The 14,886-nt window shown below is 42.8% G+C and overlaps 1 protein-coding gene across 1 annotated transcript in view; it reads left to right on the top strand.

Moving 5' to 3' along the window:
• Window positions 1-14,886, top strand: part of MYO16 (myosin XVI) — a 390,818-nt gene that overhangs the window by 130,753 nt on the left and 245,179 nt on the right. Inside the window, 4 exon segments of the mRNA XM_070380864.1 lie at window positions 997-1,062; window positions 2,840-2,967; window positions 5,007-5,112; window positions 11,673-11,790. Of these exon segments, the coding sequence (XP_070236965.1) occupies window positions 997-1,062; window positions 2,840-2,967; window positions 5,007-5,112; window positions 11,673-11,790 (418 nt within the window).

Here is a 14,886-nt window from a genome sequence, read left to right as displayed (position 1 = left end):
ATAAATCTACTTAGATTTCTGACATCTTATTGCATTTATCTTGGTAAGATTGTGGATTATTGTCCACATCATCTAAATATCCCTCTTCATCTGTTCCCACTTCAGTGGGATCTGTAGTGATGTCTTACTTGGCATATTGGTGGTCTGTTTCCTCTTCTTTCCTCAGTCGGTCTCGTTAGGACACCAGGTTTTTATTTGACTTTTCCAATGATCGCCTTTTGCTTTAGTTTATTTACTCCATGGCTTTTGTTTACTAATTCCATTCATTTCTGCTCATATGTTGGTTACTTATTTCTGATAATTTCTTGTAAGTTGATGAGTTCCTAGAAACAGGTACTTAGATCATTACCTGCCTGTATTCTTTTTTAACATATGTTTCAGGCAATAATTTCATATCAAAAAATAATAATAATAATTTCATATCTAGTGTATCTTTAGTAGCATCTCACATGTTATGATATATCATAATTAAAATGTTTTCTCATTTGCATTGTGATTTCTCTTTTTGACTCATAGGTTATTTGCAAATGTATAATCACCACACATTTGGTGATTTTCTAGCTATCCATGGTTAATTTGCATCATAATCCGTGATCAGAGAATGCACTTTATGTGACTCAAACCCTTTAAACGTACTGGAACTGGCTGGTGTTCAATTTAAATGAACATACATTGTGCAGTTCTTGGTAATAGTGTTCAATGTGAGTTAATTATTCCACTTGGTAATTACTTATTTCAAAATTTCATCCATGTGTTCAATTAATTACTTAAGATAGTCATTTCACTTGTGTGTTCAGTGGGACAAGCTTATTGGTTTAATTTTATGTGAATTTGACTTTTTATTTACAAACTTTTAAAACAATTCACAAAATGTTAAAGTGTGATTTTTATTTATTCTCTATAGTTTTCTCAGTGATTTAAAAATTATACAATATTTAACTTTAAAAGTGCTATTTATATGGTCCAATAACAATTTCTATCCTTTTAATTTAATAGACTTTTATTGGGGACATTCTCCTGCTGGTTAATCCATTCAAAGAGATTCCAATTTATTCCACCGTGGTGAGTATAAAATTTTAAATGTCCTTTAATGATGTAGAGTAACCACTTTCTAGACATACCTATTGTGTCAAATGATTAAGAAGAAAAAGCAAAACTGGAATTAAAATCAAGCTTCTCAGAAAATTCTGCCCTGAGTGGTTACATAATAGTGACTTTATTTTCTTTTGAGAAAATATTGAAAAGGAATGTTATTTTATCAAAAGAGTCCCTTGCAGTTGTCATGTGTGGTTCTTATGACTGTGGTCCCTAGACAGACTTCTAAAATCAAATATTGTATTAACTCTGTGTTCCCATGCATTTTTGACTAGTTCAAGGTCGGTTGGTTTAGAATTCTTCTCTGAACACTTTCAGAAGAGCCCTGTGATGTTTAGGCAATTGGATCAGACAGGACGGTGCTGCCTTTACACATTTTCCGAGCCTTTCCAGCTTTAATCATGAGAGTCAAAATTAAAAGAGAAGCTGCTTTTGAAAAAGTATTCCAGGCAACTGAAAGCACAGTATGATTTTTGCCAAGTGTTTTGGGATCAAAATGCCGTCGTGGGAACTCTTTTTCTTGTGCAACCACAGGCTGCCTCCAGTGTGAAGCAGAATCCTTGGTGGGGGAGCAGGAGATGAAAGGAGGAAGCCTGTGTTCTTGAAGCAAGGATGCCCTTTAGATGCTGGAGGTGGGGTGGAGGCAGGGAGGGAAAGAGAGAGAGAGAGACATTCCTGTCTCTGAACTCCCAACGAATCAACCAAGAATTAGCACAGAAATACTTTTGGGTAAAACAGGGTCCCTCACCGCCCAACCCTCCTCTCTTCTTAGCAAAAGTCAGTTCCACTGCTGCTTTAAAGCTGCCCTGAAACATGCCCACCCTCCTCATCCCACCCAGCCCGACCCCAGTCCCACCCCTGGGCTGTCTGCAGATGTATGGAAGTAGGGTTGACTAGAGCAAAAGGAATTACCCGTATTATTTTGGGGGTTATAGGTGAAGATGAAGGAGAAGGGGGGTGAGGAGGAGGAGAAGGTTTGGGAGGAAGGAGAGGAGGAGGACATGGGCATACTGCTGTGTATAAAATAGATGCCCGAAGCAATAAAGATCCACCATGTGGAAGAGGGAACTCCACAACACTCTGTACTGATCTGTATGGGATCAAGTGATTGAGTGAAAGTCGTTCAGTCGTGTCCAACTCTTTGTGACCCCATGGACAGCAGCATGCCAGGCCTCCCTGTCCATCACCAACTCCTGGAGCCTACTCAAACTCATGTCCATCAAGTCGGTGATGCCATCCAACCATCTCATCCTCTGTCGTCCCCTTCTCCTCCTGCCTTCAATCATTCCAGCATCAAGATCTTTTCCAATGATTCAGTTTGTCACATCAGGTGGCCAAAATATTGGAGTTTCAGCTTCAACATCAGTCCTTCCAAAGAACAACCAGGACTGATCTCCTTTAAGATGGACTGGTTGGATCCCTTTGCAGTCTAAGGGACTCTCAAGAGTCTTCTCCAACACCACAGTTCAAAAGCATCAATCCTTCGGTGCTTAGCTTTCTTTATAGTCCAACTCTCACATCCATACACGACCACTGGAAAAACCATAGCTTTGACCAGACGGAACCACCATTAGAGATGCTTAAAATGTGCTGAGGAGGGCATCATTGCACAAATGGTTTGTGTTTACAAGTGAGACTCAAGATTAGAGATTTATGTGCTTTTGTGTATTGGAAATGTATCAGTGTCTTCGTGGGGCAAAGGACCCTGAATCCTTTTGACAGAGGTGCCGGCCCTGTTCTCCAGGTCTCTGAGCTGTACCTGAGCAGCACTGGGCAGCCCAACCCCTCCCTGCCGCCTCACATTTTCTGCTGCGCGGAGAGAGCCTTCCACCAGCTTTTCCAGGAGCGGAGACCTCAGTGTTTCGTCCTCAGGTGAGCCCTTCACCCGCCCCAGCCCCAGGCTCGGCTGTGCCCCGGGAGCTTGGCGGTAAACCTGTCCACATTTCTTCTGCTTTATGTTTATTGACTTCCTCATCGGTTTGTGTCCCTGTAAGTCTTTGCAGGGGGTACACTTGACTCGCTACAGAGGAGAAACATCTTTGTTATTACAAACGGCCCCGGGTGTGGCTGGAATATTTCAACAAACTTAACCTGAAGCTCAGTTCATTTTGAAGATTTATGTCTTAGAACCAGAGCGCCTTGCTTTCAAACCTTAGAAAACACAGGGAAAGAAGGGCGCCCGCGACTAGTATTCCACCTTTCTCCAAAATGTGGTGCTGAGCGAGACACCATGCAGCAGCTTGCAGAGGTGAAATTTCCCAGCTGCTTCTAGGTATTTACCTTGGCTCATGTCACCAGAATTATACACCCGAAGTCATTTTTATTGGAATGCAATGGCAGTGTTAGCTCCTAAATGTCAAGATGCTCAGGAGGGTCATTTACATTGGAGCGAAAAAAAAAAGTGTATCGTAAGAAGTAAGGGTGAAATGTGAGTGTGTACTGATAGAGAATTAAATAAATATTTAGGTATCAAAGGACAGTTGAGAATTATGTTGTATATCAGGCTACACCTCCTTGAGAGGGAGACATCCATGAATACCCCTGTCTTTGCATAGTTATCCTCAATAGCATCAGTTGAAGACTGAACATGTAAATAAAGCTTTGCACAGCCTGAGTCAGAGCGAGATCAAAGAGTGAAGAGGGAACCCTGGAAAGAACCCAAGTAACATTAAATCTGTAAATAAGCACTTCTGTATACACTTTTATATTATTAACCCCATCAGAGTCCCATGGACGGTCAGACCGGCGTGTGGCAGACGTTGGTCATGTGGTTTCAAAATAGCTGCGAGTGGTGGTTTTATACCTGCTCTGAAGGGTCCCCCAAGTGGAAGTTAGGGGACCCTGGCATTCTTGAGCCAAGAAATGCTGCTTTTATCTGCTTTATCTATTGGGTTTCCTGGTCCTGGTCTTGCTTAGACAAAAAGGGAAACTTAAAAAAAAAAAAAGGGAGATGGCAAGGAGTGTGTAGTTGTGTTGACAGTGATAACAACCAATATTTTTGAGAGTTGCTGGTATCAGGCCCTCCCCTAGGTACCGTCCACGTGTTATCTTGTCCATCGCTTTAGTGATGTTGTAGGATGCGTGTTACTATGACCAGTGTTAGTGCTGTCATTTTATGTGTCGAGGGCTGAGTGTTAGAAGGGTTAGCTCCTTAGTGTGGGGTCTCCCTGGGATGTGAGTCCAGCAGCCTCGCTCCGGAGCCTGAGTGCCCCCTGCCCACACTCACAACCATGCTCATCCACTGCGGCTCACCTTGGGGGGCTCTCGGAGGTACCCCCAGCCTAAAATGACTGTCACAAATCCACGGCCGTAACTAAACTCTCACTGAATGCACTTAATTCTTGTCAAAAATTGTGGTTCTTAGTGAAGCTCTGAAGAGCCAATGACATCTTTTGGGAACCTGCCAATTATAGAGCTCCCAGTGCCAAGCATGTTCCATCAGTGAAGAAATTGCTTGTTTCTACATACCCTTGCGCATGGGATTGTTCTTCTATCAATAGTAAGATTTGTTTATTTTCCGCAGAACTAGTATTCCTTTGGGACATCTTTAAAGGCTAATGATGCCATGTATCAACTCGTTACTCAGAAAAAAAAAACATTTTTTTCATTCAAGGGTCAAGAAATGAAGAGCAAATCAGGGACCGCAGGGATCTGGTGATGCTCGGTTGAGGCGTTTTCTTTCTTCTTTCAAGACTGGTGTTTGTGCTGATGTGTAGCTTCCCTAGATTGTCTTCCCTACCGCGCAGCTTTCTGCATTTTCACTAATGAGTGAACCAAGTGGGAAAGTCAGACGATGGCATGTTCTCGTTGAAAGTTAGCTTACCTTCTTTGCGTCTGAGAATTACTGTCTGGTTCCTTTTTTACTATATTTGCCAAAACAGTAAACGTATATTTTTTCTGTCTTATTTTAGTGGAGAAAGAGGATCTGGAAAGTCTGAAGCCAGCAAGCAGATAATGAGACACCTCACCTGCAGGTCTGGCTCCAGCAGACCTATATTCGATTCCAAATTTAAGCATGTAAGTCACTGGTTTCAGTTAGAGACTATGATGGGATCGGAAAAACCTGATTGCAAATAGAAGGGGAGACATCTTCATAGGCTTTAAGTTGAACCATAGGACTTCCCTGGTGGCTCAGATGGTAAAGAATCGGCCTGCAATGCAGGAGACCTAGGTTCCACCCCTGGGTCGGGAAGGTCCCCTGGAGAAGGGAAAGTATTCTTGCCTGGAGAATCCCACAGAGGAGCCTGGTGGGCTAAAGTCCGTGGAGTCACAAAGAGTCGGACATGACTGAGTGACTTTGACTTCACTTTAACCATAAGTTGGTCAAAATTTGTGAAAATAAAGGAAAAAAGATGGAGGCTCTGTGCAAATGAACACTGTTGAGGTTGAGCTTTGTTTTCTTGTGTGTATTTTAATATATTGGGGACATACTCTTTTGTATTCACTCAGAACAGTTGAGCTGAAAATATGTAATATAATTAGAGTTGATTACTTTTACTGATAAAGAGACAGTTTGGGGTGTACATAGGATATATCTGTGGGGATTGACCAGATAAGCATCTTTTGTAGGGAATCACTGAAAGCTGATTGAGAGCCTGTTGGCAGCTCAGAGAGGGGTCCAATTTCACATAGTAAAATTCAGTGTATTCAAGGAGACCCCTGAAGTAGTCTGATTCTCTTGTCTTCACACTGTTCTAGCAAGTTCTGTTAGCATGTTGATCAGATTATAAGGAGAAGCTCTTCTCAGTTTTTCACTTTACAAAAAACATACTATAAATCCCTCTGCAGTGTATCTGTGGTATCATGTGTTCCTTCACGACGTTAACTCACAGCCATTTATTACGCTTGATCTGTACACTAGGCACATGCATAATTCTACAGCACAGCTCAAAGTAATCTGACATTTTAGGCCAACCTGGGAAAAGTAGTGTGGCTTTGAGTCCTGTCGCTATAGACATGGCTTGTGTTTCCCTTGGCAACTTCAAAACCGCTGAGATCAGCTAGAAGAACAGTTGTTTCTAGTCCCTGTATTTGAACTTCAAGCTGTGGAAACAGGGACTTTCCACGCCGGTAGGTTTATTGGCACATGAAATTCATGTTTTGGGAAAAAACACCATTGCCTGGGACTTTTCTTCACTAATTCTGGTCCAAATGAGTTTCAACTTTGAGACATTCAATCCCATTTAAGTTCCTTAAATCAACATTTATTGAGCAACTCTTTGCACAGAGCAGAGTGATGGGGTCGCCCTGATTAAGCCATTATCTTTTATTGAGGAGGGTACAAGTCTTTACTTTTAGAAAGGCCAATTGGTTACCTACTACCATAATATATGGCACAGCTTTTAATGGCAGAACTACAAACATGTTATAGAAAAAAAATCCAATATAAATAGGAACAAATCATGCCAATAAAATGTGAGTCAGTGAGTACTGAGGAAATACGTATTTACCCTTGCCTGTATTTTTATTTAAAGTTTTATTATGACACAGTCTTCTCATTATTTTGTTTTAAAGTTGAGTAGCAGAACATCCCATGGACAGAGGAGCCTGGTGGGCTGCAGTCCATGGGGTCGCAAAGAGTCGGACATGACTGAGCGACTTCACTTTCACTTTTCACTTTCATGCACTGGAGAAGGAAATGGCAACCCACTCCAGTGTTCTTGCCTGGAGAATCCCAGGGACGGGGGAGCCTGGTGGGCTGCCGTCTATGGGGTCGCACAGAGTCGGACACGACTGAAGAGACCTAGCAGCAGTAGCAGTAGCAGAGCAGTATCAATTTGCTTTTTTTTTTTTGCAGTGTTTCTCTTAACACATTTGTTTGGTGCCACCTATTGGCCAGGAGGATGATAAAAGATGAAACAATACCACTCATTGCTTCAGTTCACTCTTGAATCACGGGTCAGCCGTGCGCAGTGAAGACATGCATATGTTTATATTTTGCTCAGCGGCTCTCGTCACTTGTATATCTTTACTGTTATTCTGTTACAGTGACTAAACACACCAACCCAAGACATCACTCAGGTTTTAATCCCAGCTCCACTATTTATAAGTTTTCAATCTTGGGAAATTTTCCAGATTTGTCAGTTTCCTTTTCTATAAAATGGAGACTCTAGTTGTGAGGATTAAAAGATGTAATAAACACATACATGCATATACAGTCATACATATGTATGTATGTATGTATTTACAGTTATATATAATTTTACATATAATGACATACATGTACAGATATACATATAAATGTACATTCATGTATGTGTATATATAATTGTGTGTGTATATATATATATGGTTCCTGGCACATAGTCAGTACAATATAATGTGCAGTATAATTGTTCTCTACTATTATTAACAAAAGCAAAAATAAATTCTGCTGTTTGTTGAATACTTACCATGTTACAGGCACCAGGCTGAACACTTCGTACACTGGACTCTGATCATCACTGAGTTGTTCTATTTAGAATAAAAGAAATGAGGTTTGGAAATTTACAAAACTTGCTCAAGGTTATAGCATTTGTCATTATCAGAGTTGGAGTCTGAGGGCAGGTGTCTCTTATTCCAAGGCACATGCACTGAATTATTTACCCTATAAGGAAATGGCAACCCACTCCAGTGTTCTTGCCTGGAGAATCCCAGGGAGGGGGGAGCCTGGTGGGCTGCCATCTATGGGGTCGCACAGAGTCAGACACGACTGAAGCGACTTAGCAGCAGCAGCAGCAGCAGCAGCATACTTCCTTTCTAGGTGCATGTCATTAATTACCTTTTATATTCATTTTCTATTATAATAAAAATTAGTGTATTAGCAGATACAATGCCAATGTATGCTATGCTATGCTATGCTATGCTAAGTCACTTCAGTCGTGTCCGACTCTGTGTGACCCCATAGAGGCAGCCCACCAGGCTCCCCCGTCCCTGGGATTCTCCAGGCAAGAACACTGGAGTGGGTTGCCATTTCCTTCTCCAATGCATGAAAGTGAAAAGTGAAAGTGAAGTCGCTCAGTTGCTCAGTGAGCCCATGGACTGCAGCCTGTCAGGCTACTCTGTCCATGGGATTTTCCAGGCAAGAGTACTGGAGTGGGGTGCCATTGCCTTCTCCGATGCCAATGTAACTAGAAGCCAAAAAACACTTTAAAAATTTTATTAGATTCTTTTTTATGAGTTTTAAAACGATTATTTGAAGGAACTACTATAAAGGTTTAAATGTGATATAATTACAGTATAATCTTGCTATATATTTATTTCATATTAAGTTGTTGGGGAAAAGGGAAAATATAGGACCATCATAAGTATTATTTCAAATTATTTTTCAGAAATATTTCTGCTATTACTGCTAACAACGCACTGTTGTGATCTTTAAATTTAGGTTATTATAAAGTACTCTTGCCTGGAAAATCCCATGGACAGAGGGGCATGGTAGGCTGCAGTCCATGGGGTCGCTAGGAGTTGGACACGACTGAGTGACTTCACTTTCACTTTTCACTTTCATGCATTGGAGAAGGAAATGGCAACCCACTCCAGTATTCTTGCCTGGAGAATCCCAGGGACGGAGAGCCTGGTGGGCTGCTGTCTATGGGGTCGCAGAGAGTCGGATACGACTGACGCGACTTAGCAGCAGCAAAGAGACCTAAATCACAGAGTTTGTGTAAGGATTCATTGTTTCTCTCCAAAAGTTCAAACTTCAAAAACAGACACTTTCATATATTTCACTGTTTGCCCAACATTTATTTAGTACTTAGACCTGTGATTAGAATTAATGTTGTTTTGTAATCTTTCACAATATAAAATACTTCCAGGTGAATTGAATGCCTTAGTAGAGCAGTATACAGAAAGTTAAAGAGGAGCTGAAAAATTTTTAAATTTAGAATAAAATTCTTATACTGTCATCAGAAATTGTAACCACCACTTGGTGTATCAATAAGGTGTTATTGTGGCCCTCTTGTGGCTGATGGAGGAACTGCATGTAGCTTGTCAGTACCTTGAAAGATGGCTTCCCTGGTGGGTGCGGTGGGAAAGAATCCACCTGCCGATGCAGGAGACACAAGAGACGGGGGTTCGATACCTGAGTCGGGAAGATCCCATGCAGGAGGGTATGGCAACCTACTCAGTATTCTTGCTTGGAGAATCCCATGGACAGAGAGAACCCTGGTGGGTTACAGACCATGGGGTCACAAAGAGTTGGATACAACTGAGCAGGCATGCACATCTTGAAAGATCCAGAAAAATACTTTTGAACCTTCCAGCTTTTCATTCTTTCAGGAGTATTGCTTGGTCATCTTCTTTATCGCAGTTCAGTTCAGTCACTCAGTTGTGTCTGACTCTTTGCGACCCCATGGACTGCAGCACGCCAGGCCTCCCTGTCCATCACCAACTTGCGGAGTTTGCTCAAACCCATGTCCATTGAGTCGGTGATGCCATCCAACCATCTCATCCTCTGTCCTCCCCTTCTCCTCCTGCCCCCAATCCCTCCCAGCATCAGGGCCTTTTCCAATGAGTCAGTTCTTAGCATCAGGTGGCCAAAGTATTGCAGTTTCAGCTTCCACATCAGTCCTTCCAATGAACACCTCCTTTAGGATGGACTGGTTGGACCTCCTTGCAGTCCAAGGGACTCTCAAGAGTCTTCTCCAACACCACAGTCCAAAAGCATCAATTCTTCGGCGCTCAGCCTTCTTCACAGTCCAACTCTCACATCCATACATGACCACTGGAAAAACCATAGCCTTGACTAGATGGACCTTTGTTGGCAAAGTAATGTCTCTGCTTTTTAATATGCTGTCTAGGTTGGTCATCGGAGAAGGCGATGGCACCTCACTCTAGTGCTCTTGCCTGGGAAATCCCATGGATGGAGAAGCCTGGAAGGCACAGTCCATGGAGTCTCTGAGGGTCAGACATGACTGAGGGACTTCACTTTCACTTTTCACTTTCATGCATTGGAGAAGGAAATGGCAACCCACTCCAGTGTTCTTGCCTGGAGAATCCCAGGGACGGGGGAGGCCTGGTGGGCTGCCCTCTATGGGGTCGCACAGAGTCGGACACGACTGAAGTGACTTAGCAGCTAGGTTGGTCATAACTTTCCTTAAGGAGTAAGCGTCTTTTAATTTCACGGCTGCAGTCACCATCTGCAGTGATTTTGGAGCCCAGAAAAAATTAAGTCTGACACTGTTTCCACTGTTTCCCCATCTATTTGCCATGAAGTGATGGAACCAGATGCCATGATCCTAGTTTTCTCAATGTTGAGTTTTAAGCCAACTTTTTCACTTTCCTCTTTCACTTTCATCAAGAGGCTCTTTAGTTCTTCACTTTTTGCCATAAGGGTGGCGTCATCTGCATATCTGAGGATATTGATATTTCTCCTGGCAGTCTTGATACCAGCTCGTGCTTCTTCCAGCCCAGCATTTCTCATGATGTACTCTGCGTATAAGTTAAATAAGCAGGGTGAAAATATACAGCCTTGACATTCTCCTTTTCCTATTTGGAACCAGTCTGTTGTTCCATGTCCAATTCGAACTGTTGCTTCCTGACCTGCATACAGATTTCTCAAGAGGCAGGTCATGTGGTCTGGTATTCCCAGCTCTTTCAGAATTTTCCACAGTTTATTGTGATCCACACAGTCAAGGGCTTTGGCATTGTCAATAAAGCAGAAATAGATGTTTTTCTGGAACTCTCTTGCTTTTTCGATGATCCAGCAGATGTTGGCAATTTGATCTCTGATTCCTCTGCCTTTTCTAAAATGAGCTTGAACATCTGGAAGTTCACAGTTCACATATTGCTGAAGCCTGGCTTGGAGAATATTGAGCATTTTAATTATCACAGGTACAATTAATTGTGAGAAAAGAATAGCATTAGTTCTATAGTCAATTTTTAAGGATATACGTCAAGAGAGAATTTCAGAGGCCAGAGTTTTCTGAGGGTCTGTGGTAACAACACTTTAAAGCTGCAAACAGCTGTCTCTGTAGTAGCACCTTGCGATGAGACACACTGGGTCCAAGGCTTCATCTAGAATTCTAATTCCTGCTCCTACGGGGAGAATGGTTGGCGTGGAGTGAAACCAGGGTGTGGGAGGGTGACCCGGGCGGTGGGTGCAGAATGGTACCTATTCGCCGGTCAAAAAGCGGGTTGTAAACAGATGTGTAAGTGAATATGTTATGTTTAAAAGAAATTCTGATCATTGCATATATTAACTCTTAATTCCTCCTTCCAAAGCTACTGAAGCACTTTACTCTTAAGTTGGAAAAAACCAACAGTACGTGCTGAGTTGTGTGTGTGTGTGCAGGTGTGTGTGTGTGCATGTGTGTGTGTGTGTGAAGAGAATGCCATCCTCCACTTACCCTGAGAGGGTAGTGTGAGGAAGGCAGTCGTGTGCTCTGTGCATCACTATCTTGTTACCACTAGTTACCCGTAGGGACGAAGGACATTAACAGTTTGCACTTGAGGAAAGAGTGACCTTAAAAATGCAATATTGTGTCGTATGGGCAGTCGATGACCTCTTAGCTGATGGAATGTTCCTGTCTCTTTGCTATAATCATCCCATTTTATTTAAGCACATTATTAGCACAGTAACTGTTTCCCTTTTTCTACAGGTCATGAGCATCTTAGAAGCATTTGGACATGCAAGGACCACTCTTAATGACCTGTCCAGCTGCTTCATAAAGTATTTTGAGCTACAGTTCTGTGAGAGGAAAAAGCACTTAACTGGAGGTAAGTGTAAAATTAACAAGGAGGCCTCAGGAGCTACAGGAAGGGGCCAGAGACACACTGAGCATGGCAGCAACAGTGACAGGTGTGTGTGTGTGCGTGTGTGTGTGCACGCATGTGTGCACACGTGTGTGTGTGCATGTGTACGTGTGTGTGCATGTGTTCGCGCGTGTGTGCGTGTGTGTGCATGTGCGTACGTGTGTGCATACATATGTGTGTGCACACGTGCGTGCATGTGTGTGCATGCGTACATGTGTGTACATGTGTGTGCGTGTGCACATGTGTGTGCGTGTGTGTGCGTGCGTGTGTGTGCGTGTGTGCACACGTGTGTGCATGCGTGCGTGTGTGTGTACTGTCTGTATACAGTGTGTGTATGGTGCGCATGCACCTGTGTGTGTGTAGTGTCTCAGCGTGCACATCGAGGGTGTCGAGTCATGAGTTCTGAAATGATTGCAAATTGAAAACTCTTCTGAAATGTAAGGTGAACCTTTTACAGCAGTGTTTGTACAAACTGTATCATATGAAACCAAACCAAAACCAGTTGAAATGAATCACACTTGCCAAACAGAGAAACAAACTAAAATAATCAAAATAAAATATAACTTGAGTATATAATTCCTTCATGCAACATACATTGAAATCTATTTTTAAGAACAGTGAATCTGTATTTTAAAATGATTGGATTAAAACAAGTCAAAAAATCAAAATAATCACTCCACTAAACCAAACTGAACTGTTTCTAATTTTATTTATATATTTAATGTATATTTTAAACTAGGGGTTTCTGTTTAAAACCCAACTAATTTAAAATAAACATGATTTTATATCTTTCAAATCAAAAGAGTATATATGCAAATTAGTAACATAAATACAACTGTATATAGAGTGCCTGAATCTACTTGGAAGAAATATTAATTTTCAAAATTTTGTAACAGCGGTCGGCATGAAAACAATTGCTAATTGTAATGACCTTTTAAGTAGACCGATTTTATTTGGCATTTTGAATTACCCTATCTTCCTTTCAGGAAACGATGGTCACTTCTGACCAAAGTTTAGAAACAAATAACCTGTATTCTCTGCTTCCCAGGTGTCTCGATGATAAAGAATCCGCCTGCCAGTAGCGGAGATGCTGCTTCCATACCTGGGTCGGGATCCCCTGAAGAAGGAGAAGGGAATGGCAACCCACTCCCTTCCCAGTATTCTTACCTGGGAAATCCCACAGACAGAGGAGCCCAGCGGGCTACCGTCCATGGGTCACACCTAGTTGGACACAACTTAGCGACTAAAGAACAACAAGCCTGTATTTTGCAGTTAGCGTATGTCTAAATCCCATTATGGCTAAATGAAATTTGGTTAAAAAAATGCATAAAAGGAGTAGGAAAAGATAATTTTAGCTGTTAAAGTTAGAGGTTTAAATTTTGCAATAGGAAAATTGTTTTGTTTTGTTTTTGATTTTTTAATCCATGGCTAAGAGCTCTACTTGAAGGTCTACAATTTAGGAAAACCTCAGAGGACAAATGTCTTAAGCATCAGACTCTTGTTTTCACAGCTTTGCTTGTGACAACCCAGTCAGAACATCCCTCCAAGTGAAGGGATCACTTCATTTAGGAGCATTAATTCCTCCTGACCTTTTCAGGCATCAGGGGTTGGAGCCACAGAAGCTGGGAGCTCGGGGGGTTCCAGAGGCCCCATGTTCCAGCCCCTTGTCACTCCAGGGGACCCAAAGATAAGTACCCAGTGTAATCAGGGAGCTTGTTAGAACTGCAGTCTCATAATCCACCCTGAACCTCAGGACTGGGAATCTTCAACAGGATTCCCTGGCAGTTCCGACAGACCCTGACATCTGGAAGCAGTGGTTCTAACCCAACCCGACTACAGCTGGACGCTAGGGTTTCTACAGGATTCCCTTGGAGGAGATGCAGCTTGTTCTTGAGTCAGTATTCCCGTGGCCAAGACAGAGACGCACTAAGTGGCTTCTGACGGACTCATTATTTAGTTGCTCAGTCGAGTCCGACTCTTTGCGACCCCACGGACTGTAGCCCACCAGGCTCCACTGTCCATGGGATTCTCCAGGCAAGAATACTGGAGTGGGTTGCCATTTCCTTCTCCAGGGTATCTTCCCGACCCAGGGATCGAACTTGGGTCTGCCGCGTTGCAGGCAGACTCTTTACCATCTGAGCCACCCGGGAAGTCCTTCTGACGGTCTTATCCATTCCTCACTTCATTTACTTTTTTTATGGATAGAGTTTAAAATGTCCTCTTCAGGCATGTTAGTTTAGAAAATTAGCGTATGCCATACAGAAAGCATACAGAAGCAGGCTTTCGAGGGGAGCCTTGTGTTACTGAGCCAGCAGCCCCGCAGAGCCGCCGCACAGTCAGACCGCCTTCCGGGCTGCAGGCTGTAACTCGAGGATGATAAGTACTCCTGCGGCGAACCGGAGGCACTCCCAGATGCTGGGATGCGCCCGGCGTAGGTGCTGAGCTGAGGGCATCAGTGTAGTCTCAGCCTGGCCTGCAGCTGAGCGCATCCTCTTAGGAACGTGCTGGTCCAGGCTCCCACGGGGCAGGGCGCCCCGCATGCTCCACTTGCCCTGTGGTTCTCCCCCCATCCCCTTCTCCTGAGGATCACCCTTCATTCAGGTCCTGTCGCCTATGTTTGCTGGGCAGCCTCCTGCTGTGCTCTTTTAAAAATGTGGCAAATTGATTTTGAAGTGGTTTTATATATATATACATATATGTATTTTTTGATTTGAAGAATAGTACAACTGCTAATAAATAAAGAAGCATATAACGTTGGTGCTCGTTGAGGCTACACTAATTGACGTGTAATGCCTAGGACATGAGAGGTTGGGGGAGGCTAACGGGAGCAGTCTGTGGGCTCAGATCTTAGTTTTACTCTGTTTAAGAGGAAGACAAGGAATGTTCAGAGGATGCTTATTAGGAGAGTGAGAGTTCAAGGGCACTTTCTTTGGAGTGAACTTTGAAGAAACTTCAAAGTGTACACTGCAAAGCTGAAGACTTGAGTGAGATGTGACGAGTGTCATCAAATATTCACCCCCCACGGGGAAAGCGTCTTGAATACAAAGGCGGATTCTTTGT

The sequence above is a fragment of the Bos mutus genome, chromosome 12 (genome assembly GCF_027580195.1).
Source record: "Bos mutus isolate GX-2022 chromosome 12, NWIPB_WYAK_1.1, whole genome shotgun sequence".
In the NCBI taxonomy this organism is placed as follows: domain Eukaryota; kingdom Metazoa; phylum Chordata; class Mammalia; order Artiodactyla; family Bovidae; genus Bos; species Bos mutus.
The sequence above is the reverse complement of the archived record's forward strand: the minus strand, read 5'-3'. Positions and strand labels throughout refer to the sequence as shown.